The sequence below is a fragment of the Exophiala viscosa genome, assembly GCF_022695815.1.
Source record: "Exophiala viscosa unplaced genomic scaffold EDD37scaffold_10, whole genome shotgun sequence".
In the NCBI taxonomy this organism is placed as follows: domain Eukaryota; kingdom Fungi; phylum Ascomycota; class Eurotiomycetes; order Chaetothyriales; family Herpotrichiellaceae; genus Exophiala; species Exophiala viscosa.
Window position 1 is genome coordinate 183,117 of NW_026944362.1, and position 18,824 is coordinate 201,940.

The following is an 18,824-nucleotide window of genomic DNA, read 5'->3' on the forward strand; positions in this document are numbered from 1 at the left end:
TGATTTCGGTTGGCAATACTGCACACGTTAGCTACCCGTGAGCCAACTCCGGAAGCGTTGTTGCCGCTGAGTATCATGCCAGCCTCGTGTCCTTTTGTTATGACGGCTTGCCATTGCCCGAACCTTGGGGTTACGGGCTCAAAAACATCGCGCGATCGAGGTGTCAGACCACATGTATTTCCTAACTGTCGCAGGTCGGTCCTTCGTTCAATGATTCATTCATACCAACAGGTAGAGACTGTCGCGATATTTCAACTCGATGGCGATATGCCGTTGGTATATTAGGACATCGGAAACCATAAGTCTACTGTCGCAAAACTATGTTCCCTAACATTATTAATAGATCTGTTAGCTTTGGCCGATGATTACAGTTGAACACCTAATATAAAGTTTTTTTCAGGTTTACCATGGATGCTTGGGAACGAATTGACTCCATTCCTGCCAGCTTCTACGTGAACTTGGACACGGTAACCTCGACACGGTAACCTGTAGGTTAGGAAAGAATGCTTGTGTCTGTTTGTACTTCTCGGAAGTGTTTCGGTGCTGTCAATTAGACGAGACAATGCAATATATACGACATTCCCAGTAGGTTTGCAATCTGATTGCTCTTATGATGCAGCTTCGGTAACCTCACTCAAAGGGTGCCAAATCTCTCATCGCACCCTCGAAGCTGCGCTTGATGATCTCAACATGGGCTTTGCTCCTTGGCTTGAAAACAACCTCAAAAGGAGTGGGAGCGTGCAAAAGCCCTGTCTGGTAAGCCTCGGGGTCGAGCGAAATAGTTCTGCCATTTGCGTCGACCGGCTCTTGGATCTCGAATGCCCAGATCAGCTTCGCCACAATTCTCCATTGATTTCGTTCGGCAAGATGGACTCCAGGGCACATTCTGCGGCCCGCCCCATAAGCATAGTGATGTTCAGCGACTGTCAGCAAACACCATGTACAAGACGAGGAAAACTTATCTCGATTCTTAAAATCTGCGCTTCCCGCGTAGTCGTTGGCCAATTTATGGTGATTGATATAGCGATCTGGGTTGAACGTGAATGGATCATCGTACCCGTCCCGCTCGGAATGATGGACTGCCCAGATCGGAAGGAACACGGTAGAATCCTTAGGAATGAACATGCCTTCATACCAGTCGTCTTCGGCTGTACGACGAGGTAAGCCTGTTGCTACACTGTTGTACATGATTCAGTATATCTCCACGCAGATGTAAACTTGAACTTACGCTGGCCTCCACCTCATGCCTTCTTTGACGATTGAGTTGATGTAGGGTAGCTTTGCAAAGTCTGCCCATTCCGGCATTCTGTGGAGATGATGAGCCCATACAGCCTTACAGGACTCTTCTGCAAGTAACCTACCTCTCATTGCCACACGCCGCGTCCAACTGCTCTTTAGCCTTCTGCTGCACCCAAGGATTTTTAGCAAGCGCTAGAGTCATTGTCAACATGGAAGAGGACGTGGTCTCCGCTCCTCCTTCGACCAATTCTCCAAAGAGCTGATCCAGTGCATGTTGTGACATGGGGAAACCTTTTTCGCTGTACTCGTCCAACAACCTGTCTGCCAGCGAGATCCGATGATCTCCCCGGGCACGACGTTCGTCAACCAAACGTCGAGCTTTCGTCCAGATAGCGTGCATCGAATTTCCGGCTGTTCTAGCTCGTCTCTTCCAGAACGCGAACCTCTCCGGTACTAATTTCAGGAAGGGGTATTCGTCCACGGGAGGGTTCGCGCCTGGCTCCAGAGCCTCTCCGAACTGCAGTAACAGTCAATAGATCTTCCCGAAGCTTAGGATAGCCAATCTAACAAGGTTGAGCGCATCGTATACAGCCTATTCTTCTTAGCAGGAGATAAACCACAGTTGCACTCAATGGCACTTACGTGACCCCAAAAGTTCTCGAACGTCGGCCCTCGTTGGCCATATATCAGGATACACGATATTGAAGAGGTGGTTCGTCTTATATGGTTGTAAAAATTCTTGGGGTCCGTCAAAAGTTGATGCAACAATACCGTCACCCTATGAAATCTCAGTAAGCTGGACTTGGGGGCATCACTGTTTAACGAACTCGGCATCTTGGACAATAGCCGCCTTTTCATCAAGAATTCGCGGCTGAAGGACAGTTGTTAGAAGCGTTGCTCGTCATATATCTGGTCCCCAACTTACCGAGAAATTGTGCGTGGCGATTCGGCGTTTCTCCCTGGTCTCGACGGTGTTTGAAGCGAAAACTATGCTATCACCCGAAGTGATGATATCTGCGACGTAGTTTTTCGGACGCTCAGCGTATATTAGTCCTTTTTTGTCCCACAAGTCATGGATTGCCTTCTTGTCGCAAAGCACAATCACGTTCCTCGGTCCAAATTTCAAGGAGTAGACGCCACCATACTGGAGGCTCCAATCTTTAAATCTAGGACAGACTCGATCAGGATTTGTCCAGTACAAAGGGACCAAGGTTACAACTTACTGTTTGTAAAGCCCGGTGACGGGGATTTGGTGCAGATTGCCCAGTAGGGGTATTGTTGGAGGGCCAGGTGGCATGTTAGGATGGCGGCTGCCGATCCGCAAGAATTTGTAAACACCATATAGAACAACAAGCGCGATGCAGACTCGACTGAGAGTGAGCTCAGGCATCGTGGCCAGAATGTGCCGGTGATCAAATGCTGCCATATCTCTGCTTGACTTCAGAATGAACAACTTTCAGCGACAGGAAGTGGTTGTTCCGATAAATGTCCACACGAAAACCATCGGCGCAATAGAGCGGCTTCACGTGAATCATACGAATAGACAGCTCTCCACCACGGGCCTATCTCCACAAGACGGTCGTGGATGTCGCGTCCGGGGTGCGGATGAATTCACGCGGTGCATTATCGGCCGATTCTGTGGTTATTGTCGGCTCAGAACCAAGAAGCACGGGGACGGAGAATCTCCGCCCGTGACGATCACAACCCATTTCCCCTACAGCGCCCAATATACGTCACAACATCGTCGCTCCAGAGTGTGGAGATGTTACAGGCCATCGAGCTAAGTAGATTGAGGTCCGGCGTAAAAAGTGCGAAGGAGCCCCTTCACGGCCGTCCAATTGCTACTCGGTTAAGAGAAGATATCCAGTGAACCAATATCACCAACCACCATGACTTCAAAAACCTCGAACGAGGGCTGGTATGTCGAGGTATGGCTCTTCTAATCCAGTGTATGACTTTGTTGGGCACCGTGCTCATACATTTGCAGACCGATTATTCAACCGTGGAAGATGCCCTTAAGAAGATGACCTTTCCGCCAAGCAAAGTGAGCATACTATGATTAAACCTCAGTAAAAGTACCTTCCTTTAGGGCTGACAAAGTATCCTAGTTACATAAAAAGGAGCTCCTTGCTGAAGAAGAAGAAATTCTAAAGCATATCTGCGGCTGGTCACATGTGATGAACAAACTCTTCAATGAGTCGATCGAACCAGGGAGGCCGTTCTACCTTTTCGACGATGCTATGACTTACGACATTTACGGCAACACTATTCGAGGAGCATTCTTGGAGCACTTTAACGAGACGTTCCACTACTTTTCGAAGTCCAGATTTGAGATGAAAGACCTCGAGCCTGTGGCGACCTCAAAGACAACGGGATATATCACCATGATGCAGCGTCTTGTAGGAGGGACGTCTGATGATGGTAAACCTTTTGAGATGACGTATCGACTTACTTATCTGCTTGCCAAAATTGATGGCGCCTGGAAGTTCATTCATGAGCACGTCTCATTTCCGGTGGAGATGGCTACCATGAAAGCAGATCCAACCTGTACCATCGATCCACTCAAAGCTTTCCGCGGGATCGAGAATTGATCGCATGATTAGCTAGGCTTCGATCTCCAGATACAATCACTATTTACCAGCTTTTGAGGCTAGCAGGATGCCTGTTATATCGAAAAAGCGTCAGATTCATGCGATCCCTGTTCAAGAAATATTTGGCTATCTTGTTTAGCAGGCCACAGATCATACTACGAGTATTTTGTGTGTGCTAGTTCACAAGGACTGTGTGGTCACAAGTGAAGCACAAAATGGTTGCCATCCATGAAAAATAGACCCACGTTCAGCCATTCACGGCTTCTGCAGCGCTCGTTGCAGGTCCGAACTTGAGAGTCCATTGTTCGTGCCTGGCAGCGGTAAAGCTTGGCCAAAGATCAAGTTGTCGTAGCCGATCATCATACGGACCGGCCTTTCCAACCAGTTTCCCTCGTCAACTGTGAAGCCATATTAGTGATGTTTCCTATGTCATGCGAAGCCGACAGTGGCGTAGTGGGTTATCAAGATGGCTTACGATTCATATCTTCCACGTATTCTGGGCTCTTGAAGAAACTGATAGCGTTGTCAAGGGAGTTGACCAAAATTTCGCTGCATCCATCGAAATCCAATAGCTCCATACCTTCGACGCAAGTCTCTGCCGCTGACTTGAGTTGAGGGGTTTGGTGATACTATGGCATACCCAGCCTCTGTCAGCCAATTTGCTAACACCAGGGTCAAACAACGGATGGTTTACCTGCGTGTACCGCGCGATGTAAAGCCCAAACGGTTCACACGCCACGGCGAGATCAGCATGCACCTATCCCAGACAATGGATCAATGCGTGCCGCAAAAAGGCAAGGTTGCCCACCAGCAGTGCTTAGGACAACAGAGGCAGATGGAGTGCAAAGAAAGCCTACAGTTTCCCAGTGCTTGTGGAAATCCTCGTAACTGATATCTGCTCTCTTCTTAAAAAAGAAAGTCAACTTGACGTATGGCTGGTGGTTGGGCTTGGCCTCTGGTGACAAACGATCGAAAACGAAATCATGCTGAAGCGGGAATGAAGGGGCCCCCATCCTGAGGTCGTGACCTGGTAACAACTGACAGAAGCGATTGAGATTTGGCTGCACACCAAAAAGAACACACGCGAACAAAGCGTATATGTAAACCAAGTGCCTATCCGCGCGGGGTCGACAGTGGAGCAGCCTTTGGCGGACCGATTTCATGTCCAAAGCGAAAGTGGGGCCAAATAGGCGGCCCATTCGGCCAAATAGTCATTGATACTGACACTCAAGAGCCTGTGTCAAGCACAGCAACTGATAGAGAGACTTCACGGCTGACAGAACACCAACTCTACCATAACAAGTGTTTGCAAGCGGGCAGAAGTTTCATAGGTAGTGTTCTAATTCTGAAGCAATTGACATGGAGGCCTGTTGACCAAAGTCCCTTTACCATGCATGGCCATCAATCTTTGAGCTCTTCCCATGGTTTCAAAAACTCTTTAGCCGCAGCAATCTCTCGCTTTATAGTCTGTACATGTTGAGGGCTCCGTGGAGTCACTTGGACGTTGTATGGTAGGGGAGCCTGTAGGATACCACGATTATATGCATCTGGGTCCAGGCTGATAACCTTTCCCGTTTTAGGGTCGAGAGGTTCCGCGAATTCGAAAGCCCAGAGCAATTTTGCTGTGACGCGCCACATATTTCTCTCAGCAAAGTGCATGCCTTCCTTCAGTTAGCAAGCATGTATCTTTGTCAGTATGGATGTCCTTGCTCACCTGGGCATATTCTCCTTCCTGCGCCATAACCATAATGATCACGATTCGCCCAATCAGGACTGCCAGCATAGTCATTGGCTAGTTTGCTGTGTCCCACATATCTCTCGGGTCTAAATTCATTCTCGTCGTCAAATTCATCGCCATGGTGTAACGCCCAAACAGGAACGATGATGGTCGAGTCTTTAGGAATCAGCATCCCTTGGTAGTAATCATCTGTACAGCGGCTGTTAGCGCGCGTGGTCTTCGCAGAGGGCATCGGCAGTGCCAACCTTCGCGCACTCGATGTGGTGAGCCCGTCACAGCGACAGGCCTCCATCGCATGCCCTCCTTAACGATCGCGTTGATATAGGGTATATCCTTGAAATCCGACCACAGAGGGAATCTTTCGGTTCCACAAACCTTGTCGATCTCTTCTTGAGCACGCTTTTGCACACGTGGGTTTTTGGCAAATGCCATGACAAGTGTAAGAAGTTGAGCTGCTGTGGTGTCTGCAGCGCCTTCGACAAGTTCACCGACAAGATTGTTGAAAGAGTGCTGGCTTATAGGCATACCATCTTTCCACTCATCAAGTAGAGTATCAGTGATACAGTCTCTGCGCAAGCCGTGCGTGCGTCTTTTTTGGACTCTGTTGACTGCTTCTCCCCAGACCTTGTCCATAGTTTGCCCAGCAAGGATTGCTCGCCGCTTCCATGGTGCCAACCACAGTGGTACCCATTGCAGGAGGGGGTATTCATCCACCGGCGGATTTGCACCAGGCTCCATTGCCTCAGTCCACTGGAAGAAAGTTAATAAAGTAGTTATTCCAGCTTAATTCTCTCCACATCACCTTTGACATGACGTCGTATACACCATGAGCCCAAAAGGAGTCAAATGTTGCTCCTCGAGAGCCGAAGATGAGAACCGAAGCGACTGATGCTGTATATCGGCGAATGTGATTGTAGAAGCCTTTGGGATCATTAAGAAGGTCAGCCATCAGCATCGTTGCTTCAGCCTCTTGGACTTTAAAGTGCTTCTCGTCCAGCTGTTTCGGTGAAAAGTTGTGAGCTACCACCTTGCGCTTCAGTCGCCAGTGGTCGTCCATCTGCTCAAGAGCGATCATGTCTCCTTTGGTCAGTAGCTGGCCTACATATGTATGCGGCCGGTCAGAGTAAATGTTGCTTTTTTTATCAAGAAGCGCATGAATGGCTTTACGATCACATAGGACGATCATGTTCGATGGTCCGAACTTGAGCGAGAAGACAGGTCCGTACTCCTTCGCCCATGATCTGAATCTGTATGTGAGGTGTTAGATGTGTACACGTCCATCATTCCGTTATCGGATCATCTCTCACTGCTTGAAAAGCCCCTCAGGTGGTACTAAGTGTGCATTCCCAAGGATGGGTATTGTTGGTGGTCCTTTGGGCATGCGTGGGTCACGTTTGCCTATCTGCAACACACGATATACACCAACCGCCAACAAAACAGTTATCAGCCACAAAAATGTCGACATCTTTGATCTTGAGACGAGGTAAAAATGTTGCAAGAGACCGTGTAGTTTCGTGATACTCGACCATATGAATATATCGACTTGATGTCAACGATGCCGTAATCAAAGCAAGGCTACGGGTACATTGCCTGATGTGCACATGGGCCTACGGGCGATCTCCAACGACGATTGCGGGCGGTTTTCGGCCACAACACATGAGCCACGGGGCCACCCATTCCACCCGAGAATAGATATCACCGAACTTGCTGTGTGGGCGCCCAGTTTAGCATCATTGAGTATTGCACGGCAGCCACGACCGACAGTGCTCTGTACACGCTGTCTACCTGTCGATTGAAATATATATAGCCATGAGACATGCGCACTTGCAACCTGCTCAGGATTCGTTCACTATGTGGAGACTAGCTACAAGAAATATGGAGTACACAAGGTCAGGAAGCTTCCTCATGCTCGTTGTTAGCTCCCACTCTAGCTGACTCACTTCGTGACACAGGTTGGGCACCTCGGGGCTCAAGATTTCTCCAATAATCTTGGGCACAATGGGTTTTGGAAATCCGAAATGGGAAGGATGGGTAATGGACGAAGACCACTCGCTTCCCATCCTGGAACATGCTTATAATTGTGGGATAAATACATGGGACACGGTGAGTGAACTTGGCTCGTGGCCACTGACTGAGGCCTCAACTGTGCAAGTCTAATATGATTATGACAGGCTGACTTTTATTCCCACGGTGATAGTGAAAGAATCATCGGCAAGGCTTTGAAGGCGTACAAAATTCCTCGAGAGAACGTCACCATTCTCACCAAATGTTATTTCGGTGTGAGCCATGATGGAAATCAATTGCCCTTGGCAGATTGCGTTACCAATAACGGTCCTATGGTCAACCGAGTGGGCTTAAGCCGGAAGCATATCTTTGACGCAGTCGACGCAAGCGTGTCCAGGCTTGGGACTTACATCGATCTGCTCCAAATACACCGACTAGATCGAGACCCACCCATGGAGGAGATCATGGGTGCCCTCAATGATGTGGTGCAGTCTGGCAAGGTGCGCTACATTGGTGCAAGCAGCGTAAGTGTCTTTCCACCCGTCTATGGCGGACGTGCTACGTTCTTTCTTACATTGTGCACAGATGGCTGCGTGGGAGTTTCAAAAGATGCAGAACATAGCGGAAGCCCGTGGCTGGCATCGTTTTGTCAGCATGCAGAACTACCTGAATTTGCTCTATCGAGAAGAAGAACGCGAGATGATACCATATTGTAAGGCTACAGGTGTTGGTGTCATTCCTTGGTCCCCTGTTGCGCGTGGCATATTGGGGAGACCTTGGGGTTCTGCTGCTACCAAGCGTGAAGGTACTGACGCATACTTATCCACACTGATAACACGAGAAAGCGAGGCAGACAAAGCCATCGTCGATCGTGTTGAGCAGCTCGCAAAGAGAATCGGTGTGCCAATGGCATCCGTGGCCACAGCGTGGGTTTTGAGTAAAGGTTTAAATCCCGTCCTTGGTCTGTCATCTCGGGAAAGGATTGACAAAGCTATCGAGGCGACAAGGCTCCAACTCTCCAAGGAAGACATTGAGTATCTTGAGGAACCATATCAGCCCAAAAATGTAACCGGTTACTGAGTGACGGGTGCTAAACTTGGTGCACATGGCAACTATCGCGAAGGACTATGTTGACAGGTTGAAGTGGGAAATCATGAACGGACGGAATAATTGTACACAGTAGAAACAGCTTGACAATCTCCGAAGGGTGAGTCCAATGGCTGTTCCGTCCTTCGCATATGGCAATTGCCCGAGAAAAGCAGGCGACATCTATCTACAATAAAGCTTCCTCGGTATTCCGGCGCTTGGTATCTTTTCCTGACACAGTAGCTGCTATCCAGGCGAACGGTGGTGTTGAAGAGCCCTTTCATGCGGTATTGACTTCATGGCTACCTGCAGGCTTCTAACATAGCCTTAGTCCTTCTTGGACTCGAACTGTAGCGTCTCTCCACAACGGGGCGTCCCTTCCAAGCCATTGACTGAATTTGCAACTAATTCACCCGAATATGAAGTGGGACCCCGGACGCAGAAGCGGCTTGCGGGGTAGTTGAAAATCCGTCCGTCACGGTGGACGATGGAGATGACTTCATCACGGCGAACAATGGGCCGAAGAACGACTGGCTTCCTCTCTAAAATGCGTCCCGACAACTCAAGTTTCGGAGGAAGATCCAATCCACACTGTAAAGCACAAGGCTTGGAGAATGGCATCGCTCGCAGGAAAAGTTGTTTCCGTCACTGGCGCCGCCTCCGGAATAGGCCTGGCAACGGCCAGAACCCTCTACGCCCGAGGGGCGCTGCTGGCATTGTGCGATGTGCGCAAGGATGCGTTGGACCAGGCTATCCCAGAGATCACAGCTTCAGAACAATCATCCAGCAGAAGCAGAATCACCACATCGGCAGTGGACATTCGCCACAGCAGCCAAGTCAACGAATGGGTCCAGTCGACAAGATCACACTATGGCCGGATAGATGGCGCCGCTAATGTTGCCGGCATTCTGGGCAAATCCTTTGGCGTCGGCGATCTGACACAAATAGACGACGAGGAGTTCGACAAGGTGACAAGCGTCAACCTGAAAGGCCTGTTCAATTGCATGCGCGCTCAACTAAAAGTTATGAAGAGCGGAGCCAGCATAGTCAATGCCTCAAGTACGACGGGCTTGGAAGGGCACCCGATGAACTCTGTTTACTCCGCGACGAAGCACGCAGTGATCGGCTTGTCAAAGAGTGCAGCAGGCGAGTTTGGAGCACGCGGAATACGCGTAAATTGCGTTGCCCCGTAAGAGATTCCCTTCTCTAGACGACCTAATCGAAGCCTGATTTCCATGGCTAACAAATTGACAGGGGCATCTTCGCAACACCAATGGTAGGCTCCATAGGGAAGTTGGACAAAGATAACATGTCGTCGGTTTTTGCACGAGTGCCGTTGAATCGCATGGGCGACCCTGCAGAGGCTGCAAATGTGTTTTGTTTTCTTTTGAGCGACGAGTCCAGCTTCATGACCGGCACAGCCACCGTCGTGGACGGCGGCATGCTGTGCTAACTGGTCGGATCACTACAGAAGTGCTCCATTCATTGGTAGATAAAGATTCTATGGAGCCAGGGACGCAGACAAGTATTGCAATCACCCTGGACTCTTATTGGACAAACCGCCGTCGAAATCCACCACTAAGTCTCAGCTCTCCAGCGGCAGACTCTTTAGCCAATGCTCCATCCATGCGTCACTGACCGGCTGTAGCTCTGCCATAATCCTGCTCGCCTCAATGCCGTTGACAGTCCTGAAGCTTGGTTGGCTCCTGCCAGACGACATTGACTGTTCGAGGCCAACGAACCAGTCCAAGATTTTCAGCGCTGGTTTAGATTTCACTTCAGAAGGGTCCGAAGAGTCGACGCTTTGCAAGTCCTGGATCCATGCTTTGAATGGCACCACATTACCTCCAATGTTCCGTTGTATAGTGGATGTCAGCTCTTCCCACGGCCGCGTATGTGGGTTCAGTAGGTTGAAGGTCTTACAACCTCCGTGTTCATGATGGAGCAAGTCGACAATAATGCCAGCCAACACATCCACGGGCACCCAATTCACTTCCGGCAGCCTGTCTGGTATGCGATTTGTGGATTTGGATGTCTCGATGAGTGCCGGAAACCATTCACTTCTATTCCAGGAGCCTGCGTTCGGTGAGATTGGCCCTGCAACTTGCCCAAGGCGTAGCACGTCGACAGTGATTCTGGCCACGTCTGCAGCAATAGCAAGAAGACGCTCAGCAACATGCTTGGACTCCCCGTACCCCATTGGCAGCGCCACATTGTAGTCGACTTCTGTCAAAGAGCTCTCAGGAATTTCCTGCTTGTTGGGGTATGAATCTGACCATTGGGCGACCGACGAGATTGAAGATACGAACGACAGACGTGGGCGTCGGCCGCTATTTGCTGCCCAGTCGATCAGATGACGAACGCCGCGTATCTGAGGTTCGAAGGATTGAAGTGCTTGGTTAAAGTCTACTCTCCACGCATTGTGGACGATTACGTCGACTCTGGCCAGAAGAGCGTGATAAGTATCCTCCTGCAGACCAAGCTTGATCGATTCAAAGTCGACCTTGTAGAACTCGACCTTGGACATATCAATTGTCGTTCGTAGCTCTCCTAAACGCTGAAGTGTCCGCTGTTGGCCATCATATGCTCGATTAAGGCAGACCACACTTCCGATTCTCCGGTCAGCGAGAAGGGCACACAGGAGCTGGGATCCTAAAGAGCCGGTGGAACCTGTCAAGGCGATACATAATCCTTGTCCGTGATCATAGACGTGGACAAGGCTTACGTCCTTGTTTTCTGGCAGCAGCGGGCTCCTATTTGGTAGATCATCTGCATAGCGTTCGAGCATTGCAGCCATGCGAGTCGAACGCTCTGACGAGGTATTATCAGTGGATTCAAGATCCTGTGATGGCAAAAGTTTGCACAGCTGCCTCGAAAGGGTTTCGATGGAAGGGTAAGCATAGATGAGTCTGGAAGATATAGCTGTAAGATCATTAGAGGTGACATGAGGCCGAAGTAGAGCACGAAGTCCATTTGAGAGCTCAAGGGTCCGGACTGAGTCCAATCCGAAGCTGAAAAAGTCTTCGACGTCGCCATCTGAGTCTGGTGATAGGTCTGGTATGACAGGCCTGATATATTGCCCCACTGCTTTTCTGAGAGCATCAAAGCTCTGCACTTCTTCTTGCGATAAAGCGCGAATGTCTGGATTTTTGGCCGCCTCAGCAAAGAGCTCTTCCACTTCTCCCTCGTATAAAGCGGCAGATCTCGCACGAATGATTGTGCCCTTGCTGGTTCTCACGAAGGGTTTCTCAGGTGAGGTAAGAAGGACTTTACCTTTAAAGATCCTGCCGTGAGCTGCAGATTCTTTATTGGCAGCTTCTACGGCCGGCCAGATGCTGTTGATAAGTCTTTCAGGGTCATCTGGGTGTTTCCGTGGTTCGATGATCAGGACAGGCTGAAACCGGCCGGTGCCTACCACAAGGGCCCCGTCCACATCTGGGTGGCTCTGCACGACGCTTTCTGCCGTGACAGGCTGGAATTTCTCGCCGTTGCTCAGCACGATAACATCGTCGCCTCTACCTCTGAAAGTAAATAACTTACAGTTCTCTGGATGCTGCTTATAGTGATCGTTGGTATGCCATACCTCAACATCAGGAAAGGTGTGGTAAATTGTATGTATCCAAGCCATCTGAGGAGGATTCGGTATCGTTAGCTCATATATGTCGTCGGCTATATGGACCATTTCTGCTTTGTATTCCGGATGGAACTCGAAATAGTTCCATGCTTCCTTAGGAGGCACCCGAGCCGGAATTATGCCACACTCAGTAGAGCCGATGACTGATACGCATAAAGTAGACTCGCTGATACTTTGGCCAGCCATAGGAGATAGTGGACCACCTCCGTACATGATGAAGTCGAGCTTGGCAAGCTTGTTGGACCCATCGGTCGTTTCAAGTAGCTCTTCGATCACCGTTGGGGGCGAGAAGATGGCGCGAGCTATTACTCGTGACAGCACTTGAGCTAACAACTGACCATTTGCCGGTTGGTCATGCGGCACCATTACTATTGCTGTGTTGTAGTAGATCGGCAGTGCCGCCATGGCTACCATGCCGCCCACCTGTATGTTATCGTCAGTCATGCCCTTGACTAGCGAGAGCGAGGCTTACATGAAATCCGGGGAAAGTATTCACAAAGTAATTTCCATCAAGATCGAATAAAGAATAGTCCATATTTTGTCGGCCCTCGATCTTCGACAGTTTGCGCTGATTGTCGATGACACTGAACGCACCGTTGGGAAGGACGATGGGCTTGGGAGCTCCTAAAGCTGCGTTAGCTACAAACAAAGGATACAGTCAGTAAAGCCATCCACCGACCTGTTGAGCCTGATGTATGACATATGAGCACCGGATCCTTTACAGCTTCAGCATGCGTTTTGTTGTATGGAAAGTTTGGGGATTTTGACGATAGCAGATCTTCCAATTCTTCCACAACGAAGTGCTGAAGACCTAATATCTGTGATTCTAATGCTCCGAGCCGTTTCACAATGTCGTTGCCACAAACTATTTTTTTGCACTGACAGGCTGCAAACAAAGACACATTGCCAGACACGGAATTACGTGCTGAAGGCACCAAAAACTACCGGCACGATAGTCAGCGAGGATTTCAACAAAATGCGTCACGACAAGTACCTTATAGCCGACCTTGATGGCAGCGATAAAGAATATTCCGTAGCGAATGTCTGCTGGTCCCATGTATGCAAGGGTCTCAAAGTCTGTAGACTGGCCCAAGTTCTCTTTCAACCACCAGGCAGCACGGTTGACGGCATTAGACAAATCACGCATCGTGATTGTTCGGTATTCCATGCGTCCATCCAGGTATAACGGCACTAATGCATACGCCCGTTCTGGGTTGGAATGAGCGTAGGCGTCGACAATGTGAGGGATCAGTCTCTCCCCATGACATCCACCAGGAATCTCGACCGTAGGCATATTGCAACTATTTAGAGTGCCTGAATATTCAAGATTCAGGTAGATTGGTAAAGCAATTCAATAGGAATCTTTGCCAAATTCCCTACAAGCTTCTGCAGACAGGACTGGGTCATGGAACAGACTGAGACGGCTCGTGAATTTGATTCCGCAATATATTCGTATTCCTCCAGATACCGTTGCGGGTAGGAGCCTGGAAATATAGAGACTCTCAGCCAGGCTATCATTCAGGTCTCACAATAGCACGGCAGCATCACGGCATACGTTATTGGTTGATTTGACCTGACAATCGGTGGGTACCCTCCCCTCCACCTCCCCCGTACCCTCAAGGGTTAGGCGTGTTGAGCAGAACGGAGAAGAAAATCGGGTGCGGCAGCACTATGATTTCCCCAAACATCAACTTGACCGCCCCGCGTCCCATTCGGCACTCGGCCCTACTTTGAACTTGATCTTAGTAATATAGACGGACATTGTATAGACCTTGGACGCAAACTCGGGCGTTTATTGTCGGGTCAATTTGGATTGGATCTGGCAAGGCACAAACTTTAAATGGCGGCCTCGTGTTCGAACGCACAGTTCCCCGGGTCTGGCATCGGGGTCCCGCGCCGTGCGTGAAAGTGGAGGTGGTAGAATGGTGCAGCCAAAGCATTCTAGGATCACGACTCGAGTACTTGGAGCACCGTGACCGGCTACATTGCCTGCAAAGGTCCCAGAAGTTTTACAAATCTGAAGTCATCTGCCTTCCTTCAATAGCAGAAAACGGTCAGCCGCAATACAATATTTGCACTTTCGCTAAGATCATCGCCAACCATGCCACAAATCTTGAAGCGTCCGGCCGACAAGACCGATGCTGCAACGTCGACTTCTCTTGACGTGCCAAAGATTGTCAAAGGCGTCATCGATGACATTCGCGTCCGTGGTGACGAGGCTGTTCGGGCATATTCGATCCAATTCGACAAGTGGTCGCCGGACTCGTTTCGACTATCATTATCAGAGCTTGAGAAGATCATAGCCACGGTGCCAGAGCAGATCATAGAAGACATCAAAACAGTTCAAGCAAACGTCAGAAAGTTCGCGCTTGCGCAACGTAAATCATTGGTCGACTTTGAGATGGAAATACGGCCAGGTGTTTCTCTGGGTCAGAAGAATATCCCCATCGCTGCTGTGGGCGCGTAAGTACAAAGGTCCAATGTTCGCTCCACTGTGGCTAAGGTGATGTTAGTTATATACCTGGAGGGCGCTATGCCTTGTTAGCTTCGGCTCACATGACAATCTGCACAGCCAAAGCTGCCGGAGTACAACGAGTCATCGCCTGCACTCCCCCTCTTCAGGGCAAGATCCCTGCTGCTACAGTCGCCGCAATGCATCTGGCCGGTGCCGACGAGATCTACATCTTAGGTGGTGTCCAAGCTGTCGCAGCCATGTCCGTTGGCACTGAACTTATCAAGAAAGTGGACTTCGTCGCCGGGCCAGGCAATTCATTCGTTGCCGAAGCCAAACGACAGCTTTTTGGGGAGATCGGAATCGATTTGCCCGCTGGACCCACGGAAATTTTGATCGTGGCAGATGACAAAGCTGATCCATTCACAATTGCGACGGATCTACTATCGCAGGCCGAGCATGGCCCAGATACGCCGGCAGTATTAATTACAACATGCCTGACCGTTGGACAGAGGTCCATATCAGAGGTTGAAAGACTACTTGAAATTCTACCAACCGCGCAGCTGGCAGGCACGTCGTGGAAGATGCACGGTGAAGTCATTGTCGTCGACTCTTTGGACGAGGCTTACCGCCTCGCTGATCAATTCGCCAGTGAGCATGTTCAGATCCTGACAGAAAACCCCCGTGAGGCTCTTGAGAAGATGTCACACTATGGCGCGCTCTTTTTAGGAGAGAAGACTTGCGTATCATATGGTGACAAGGTAAGTGGGATCCCTTCAATCGCAGAAGAGCTTGCTAATTACTCGTAGTGTATCGGTACCAATCATGTCTTACCCACCCGTAATGCGGCCAAGTTCACTGGGGGCTTATGGGTGGGCAAGTTCCTGAAGACTGTGACTTACCAGGAGGTCAAGTCGAACCAGGAGAGTGGAAGTCTGGGTAGGCTCTGTGGTCGCGCTGCACGGGCCGAAAATTTTGAAGGCCATGCTCGGTCTGGAGATTTACGGGCATATAAGTACTTGCACGACAGCTTTGAGTGGATTGACGGGTCTCCGAAAGCAAATGGCGTCCATGCTTAGGTATCAATCTCAGAGTAACCACATACCCTAGCAAGACTGAGGCTAGAGGCCATGCAGATATATTTCAATGCTTTATGCATGCTTACTTGCAAAACCGTTGAACCACACTATTGACGAGGTACTTGAAACATGTCGGCCATCTATAGTTATGTTCACAAACTGAACCCGGCGTCCACAACCATATTCACGCCAGTGATTGAATTGCTTAAAACCATCGACTTGACCTGTTCCGCCACATCCTACTTCAATGAGCACAAGAGCCTTCATTCAACCATGGTATTTGTGGGGGGCTAACATACCTGTACAGTCGCGAATCGCTTCAGCAGAGTCTTCTCTTTGGCAACTGTCAACGTATCCTCCGGGAATTGGCGACCCCAGTCCTGTACCCCTTTTAGAATGTTTTCTGATGAAGCCTAGTTGGTATCCGGGCTATGGTGGTGTGTCACTTACTGTCATAAGAATCCCTGGAGACACACAGTTCACTCTGACAAGAGGCGACACCACTGCCGCAAGACACTTCACTAGATGGATTTGGGCAGCTTTGGTCACAGCATAAGCCTTGCTGTGGTGTCAGCATTCCCTCCAATAAACAGTGACCGAAATTGAGGGAACTACTTACGATGGAGCTACCACTAGGCTTCACACCGGCCACGCTTGCTACGCTGATAAAGGCCCCGTTTGGGCTTGACTCTAGATACTGTCTTGAGGCATGCAGCAGCCAAAGGTGGCTCTTGACGTTCACTTGCCAGCATTCATCCCAGTCTTCCTCGTCGACGTTGTCATCCAGATCTTGAAAGTCTCTTATTCGAGTCCATCCAGCATTGGAAATTACCACGTCCAATCGTCCCATCTGGTCCACGACATCTTTGACAAGCTGTGCGATTGAGGTGCGGCTGCTCATGTCTGCCCGTAGGGCTAGAACCCGGGGGGTCCTGAGATCTTCGGCGGGTGCCATGGTCACCTCGTCAGATAGCTTCTCATGAGATGACCTGGTTTCCACAAGGGCTTTAAGTTGTTCCACGGTCGTTTCTGCCCTCGCTGCATCTCCGTGGTAGTTAATCACCACACGGAAGTCCTCCACGATGGACTTTGCGATCGCCGCTCCGAGCCCTGCAGAAGACGCTGTCACAAGAGCAACTCTTGAACCCATCCTTTATTTGATGCCCAGTTACCGCCGAGCTCGACACAGTAGGTCAGACGCGCTGTTCGCCGAGAACGATTGACTTTTCATGTTAGGACAGAGTTGCTTTTGCGTCCGAGCATGGGATAGCTCGGAGCCTCCCTTCATGAAGCAAGGCTCATAATGCTATTGCAGCAGGACAATAGATCCACTTGCGCAGCTGACCTGGACCGGGCATAAAGCAAACATCGAGAGTGCGATCGACACAAACCCGTCAGGTTTGGCTAGGACACAAAGAATTACAACTATCGGTCCTTGCAACTCAGAAAGGTTGTGCTGACTACCGGAGACGTATGGGACGGACGGATCAATAATGACTCCGCATCGGTCGCGGGCTTTCGCTCAACGTCACGGGCCATCCTGACAGAATAGCGACGCAGCCCTGGGATGAAACTGAAACCGCATTAGCAGTAAGAAAGACCTTCGTATGGATGTCCTTGGTGTTTGATCACTCCCGACTAGTTCCGTGATCCGCCATTTCAGAAGGACACACAGGACCATGTTTTGTCTTTGCAACACCGCTTCCGGCGCCATGATCTCGGACGAATCCACCCATTCATTAACGATTACTAATGCTGGCCTACAATTTGGTGGATCAGTGGTCTAATACTACTGTTGTTCCCGCCCTGGTTGAGTGATAATCTAGCAGTCCCACGGAGCAAGAATTATGTGAAGTAGTAGAATTGTGCGAACTTGCACTGCTGTGAACAAGAGCTGGGACAGGCCATAAAGCCAGATTTTGTGAACGATTTCAAGCAGTGAAGCCAGATCACCTGCACCATTTCAAAGTCGGTCTCTTCGATAATGTCTTCTTCTGCGAGTACTCCGATCCTCCAGATCATCACGATCCCACATCGACCGACCCCAACCTCTGCAGAGATTGACCAGGAGTTAGCCCCTGCCCTTTCCATCCTGACGGGCGCTCCTGGTCTCGTTGCTGCCTGGCAAGGGCGTCGTCACGAGGACAAATATACGATCCTTCTGCTACTGCTGTGGTCAGATCTCTCGGCTTCGCGATCCTTCTTTACTTCACCTTCATACAATGACTTCAATCGTGTCGCTCAGCCAGCACTCAGGGGCCGGAAAATAACCTGGCAGCAGCACGCTCCCGCAGGGCAGTGGGACTTGAGCGACTTGGCACATCTCAGATCAGTGATTGAGTCACCTTGCGTTGAAGTTGCTTTGACGAAGGTAGTCGAGGGCGGAGTAGCAGGCTATTACGACGGCTTTAGGCGAGTGGTATCGAAGGTACTCGATGCAGAGCCCGGGTGCGACGGATGGTGGATTAGTCCGCTCATAGAGAACCCCCAAGATCAACTTCTTTTGATCAATTGGAAATCTCACAGTGTATGTCCCGTTCTTACTTTGTGCTTCATATGCCGGAATTGGTACCCTCTGCCCAAGATTGACACCGCTAATATCTGTGCTGCAGGCACATCATGAAGTATTCGAGAGGAGGCCAGGGTTTCAGCAGTGCATTGACACTTTGAAAGATTACTATGCAGAATTTGTGATACCTACTCATGTTGTGGAGTTGAGTCCCCTGTTCGGAAGCTTGCCTTGATGTCTTCGAGATCACGTAAGAGAGCGAATGAAGTCGGCTTGCGATGGAACGTTTGTCAAATCGGGATATCGTCAGACTTCTTTTTAGACGATGTAACATATAGAACAGTCAGTGACTGGGTTATAGGCTCGATATTGGTTTGACAGCAACACCAGAACCGTCGATGCCTGACCAGTATAGTACAGTCATATCAGGGAAACACGGGATCATATGTGAGGAGGTTTATCCCCTCGTTCAACTTCGAAAGTATCTGTACA

At 49.8% G+C, this 18,824-nt stretch overlaps 10 protein-coding genes across 10 annotated transcripts; 5 read left to right on the top strand and 5 right to left on the bottom strand.

Annotated features, from left to right (window-relative positions):
* Positions 1-630: 630 nt before the first annotated feature.
* On the bottom strand, positions 631-3,043 carry EDD37DRAFT_672926 (putative cytochrome P450 oxidoreductase; the record flags this gene model as incomplete). Its single annotated transcript, XM_062819465.1, has 8 exons — positions 2,463-3,043; positions 2,165-2,405; positions 2,067-2,110; positions 1,882-2,017; positions 1,808-1,831; positions 1,362-1,756; positions 1,229-1,306; positions 631-1,177 (listed from the first exon to the last, which is right to left on the bottom strand). Exons 1-8 carry the CDS (start codon positions 2,663-2,665, stop codon positions 631-633), a joined length of 1,668 nt encoding a protein of 555 aa, XP_062667183.1. The 5' UTR covers positions 2,666-3,043.
* On the top strand, positions 2,869-3,958 carry EDD37DRAFT_110598 (uncharacterized protein). The gene is made up of 3 exons (XM_062809205.1): positions 2,869-3,167; positions 3,227-3,283; positions 3,348-3,958. The coding sequence occupies exons 1-3, from the start codon at positions 3,129-3,131 to the stop codon at positions 3,828-3,830; spliced, it is 579 nt and encodes a 192-aa protein (XP_062667184.1). The 5' UTR covers positions 2,869-3,128; the 3' UTR covers positions 3,831-3,958.
* EDD37DRAFT_110616 (EthD domain-containing protein) lies at positions 3,958-4,886 on the bottom strand. The gene is made up of 4 exons (XM_062809206.1): positions 4,688-4,886; positions 4,525-4,587; positions 4,306-4,459; positions 3,958-4,228 (listed from the first exon to the last, which is right to left on the bottom strand). The coding sequence occupies exons 1-4, from the start codon at positions 4,841-4,843 to the stop codon at positions 4,086-4,088; spliced, it is 516 nt and encodes a 171-aa protein (XP_062667185.1). The 5' UTR covers positions 4,844-4,886; the 3' UTR covers positions 3,958-4,085.
* Positions 4,887-5,209: 323 nt separating this feature from the next.
* On the bottom strand, positions 5,210-7,033 carry EDD37DRAFT_668116 (putative cytochrome P450 oxidoreductase; the record flags this gene model as incomplete). Its single annotated transcript, XM_062819318.1, has 5 exons — positions 5,210-5,491; positions 5,545-5,757; positions 5,814-6,318; positions 6,371-6,815; positions 6,876-7,033. The coding sequence occupies 5 exons, from the start codon at positions 7,031-7,033 to the stop codon at positions 5,232-5,234; spliced, it is 1,581 nt and encodes a 526-aa protein (XP_062667186.1). The 3' UTR covers positions 5,210-5,231.
* A 386-nt stretch (positions 7,034-7,419) lies between these two features.
* EDD37DRAFT_611820 (NADP-dependent oxidoreductase domain-containing protein) lies at positions 7,420-8,652 on the top strand (the record flags this gene model as incomplete). The annotated part of the gene is made up of 4 exons (XM_062815312.1): positions 7,420-7,457; positions 7,521-7,671; positions 7,740-8,096; positions 8,158-8,652. 4 exons carry the CDS (start codon positions 7,420-7,422, stop codon positions 8,650-8,652), a joined length of 1,041 nt encoding a protein of 346 aa, XP_062667187.1.
* Positions 8,653-9,000: 348 nt separating this feature from the next.
* On the top strand, positions 9,001-10,234 carry EDD37DRAFT_594394 (putative short chain dehydrogenase/ reductase). Its single transcript, XM_062814555.1, has 2 exons — positions 9,001-9,847; positions 9,913-10,234. The coding sequence occupies exons 1-2, from the start codon at positions 9,273-9,275 to the stop codon at positions 10,109-10,111; spliced, it is 774 nt and encodes a 257-aa protein (XP_062667188.1). The 5' UTR covers positions 9,001-9,272; the 3' UTR covers positions 10,112-10,234.
* A 30-nt stretch (positions 10,235-10,264) lies between these two features.
* EDD37DRAFT_581368 (uncharacterized protein) lies at positions 10,265-13,586 on the bottom strand (the record flags this gene model as incomplete). Its single annotated transcript, XM_062814418.1, has 4 exons — positions 10,265-12,715; positions 12,765-12,916; positions 12,972-13,233; positions 13,287-13,586. Coding segments are annotated over 4 exons (3,165 nt in total), but the record flags the coding sequence as incomplete, so codon positions are not given.
* Positions 13,587-14,102: 516 nt separating this feature from the next.
* On the top strand, positions 14,103-15,859 carry EDD37DRAFT_110639 (histidinol dehydrogenase). The gene is made up of 3 exons (XM_062809207.1): positions 14,103-14,755; positions 14,806-15,505; positions 15,554-15,859. The coding sequence occupies exons 1-3, from the start codon at positions 14,394-14,396 to the stop codon at positions 15,821-15,823; spliced, it is 1,332 nt and encodes a 443-aa protein (XP_062667190.1). The 5' UTR covers positions 14,103-14,393; the 3' UTR covers positions 15,824-15,859.
* A 116-nt stretch (positions 15,860-15,975) lies between these two features.
* On the bottom strand, positions 15,976-16,973 carry EDD37DRAFT_652673 (uncharacterized protein; the record flags this gene model as incomplete). The annotated part of the gene is made up of 4 exons (XM_062818473.1): positions 15,976-16,062; positions 16,123-16,203; positions 16,274-16,381; positions 16,443-16,973. 4 exons carry the CDS (start codon positions 16,971-16,973, stop codon positions 15,976-15,978), a joined length of 807 nt encoding a protein of 268 aa, XP_062667191.1.
* Positions 16,974-17,667: 694 nt separating this feature from the next.
* EDD37DRAFT_637773 (uncharacterized protein) lies at positions 17,668-18,737 on the top strand. Its single transcript, XM_062817052.1, has 2 exons — positions 17,668-18,350; positions 18,436-18,737. Exons 1-2 carry the CDS (start codon positions 17,808-17,810, stop codon positions 18,565-18,567), a joined length of 675 nt encoding a protein of 224 aa, XP_062667192.1. The 5' UTR covers positions 17,668-17,807; the 3' UTR covers positions 18,568-18,737.
* Positions 18,738-18,824: the final 87 nt, after the last annotated feature.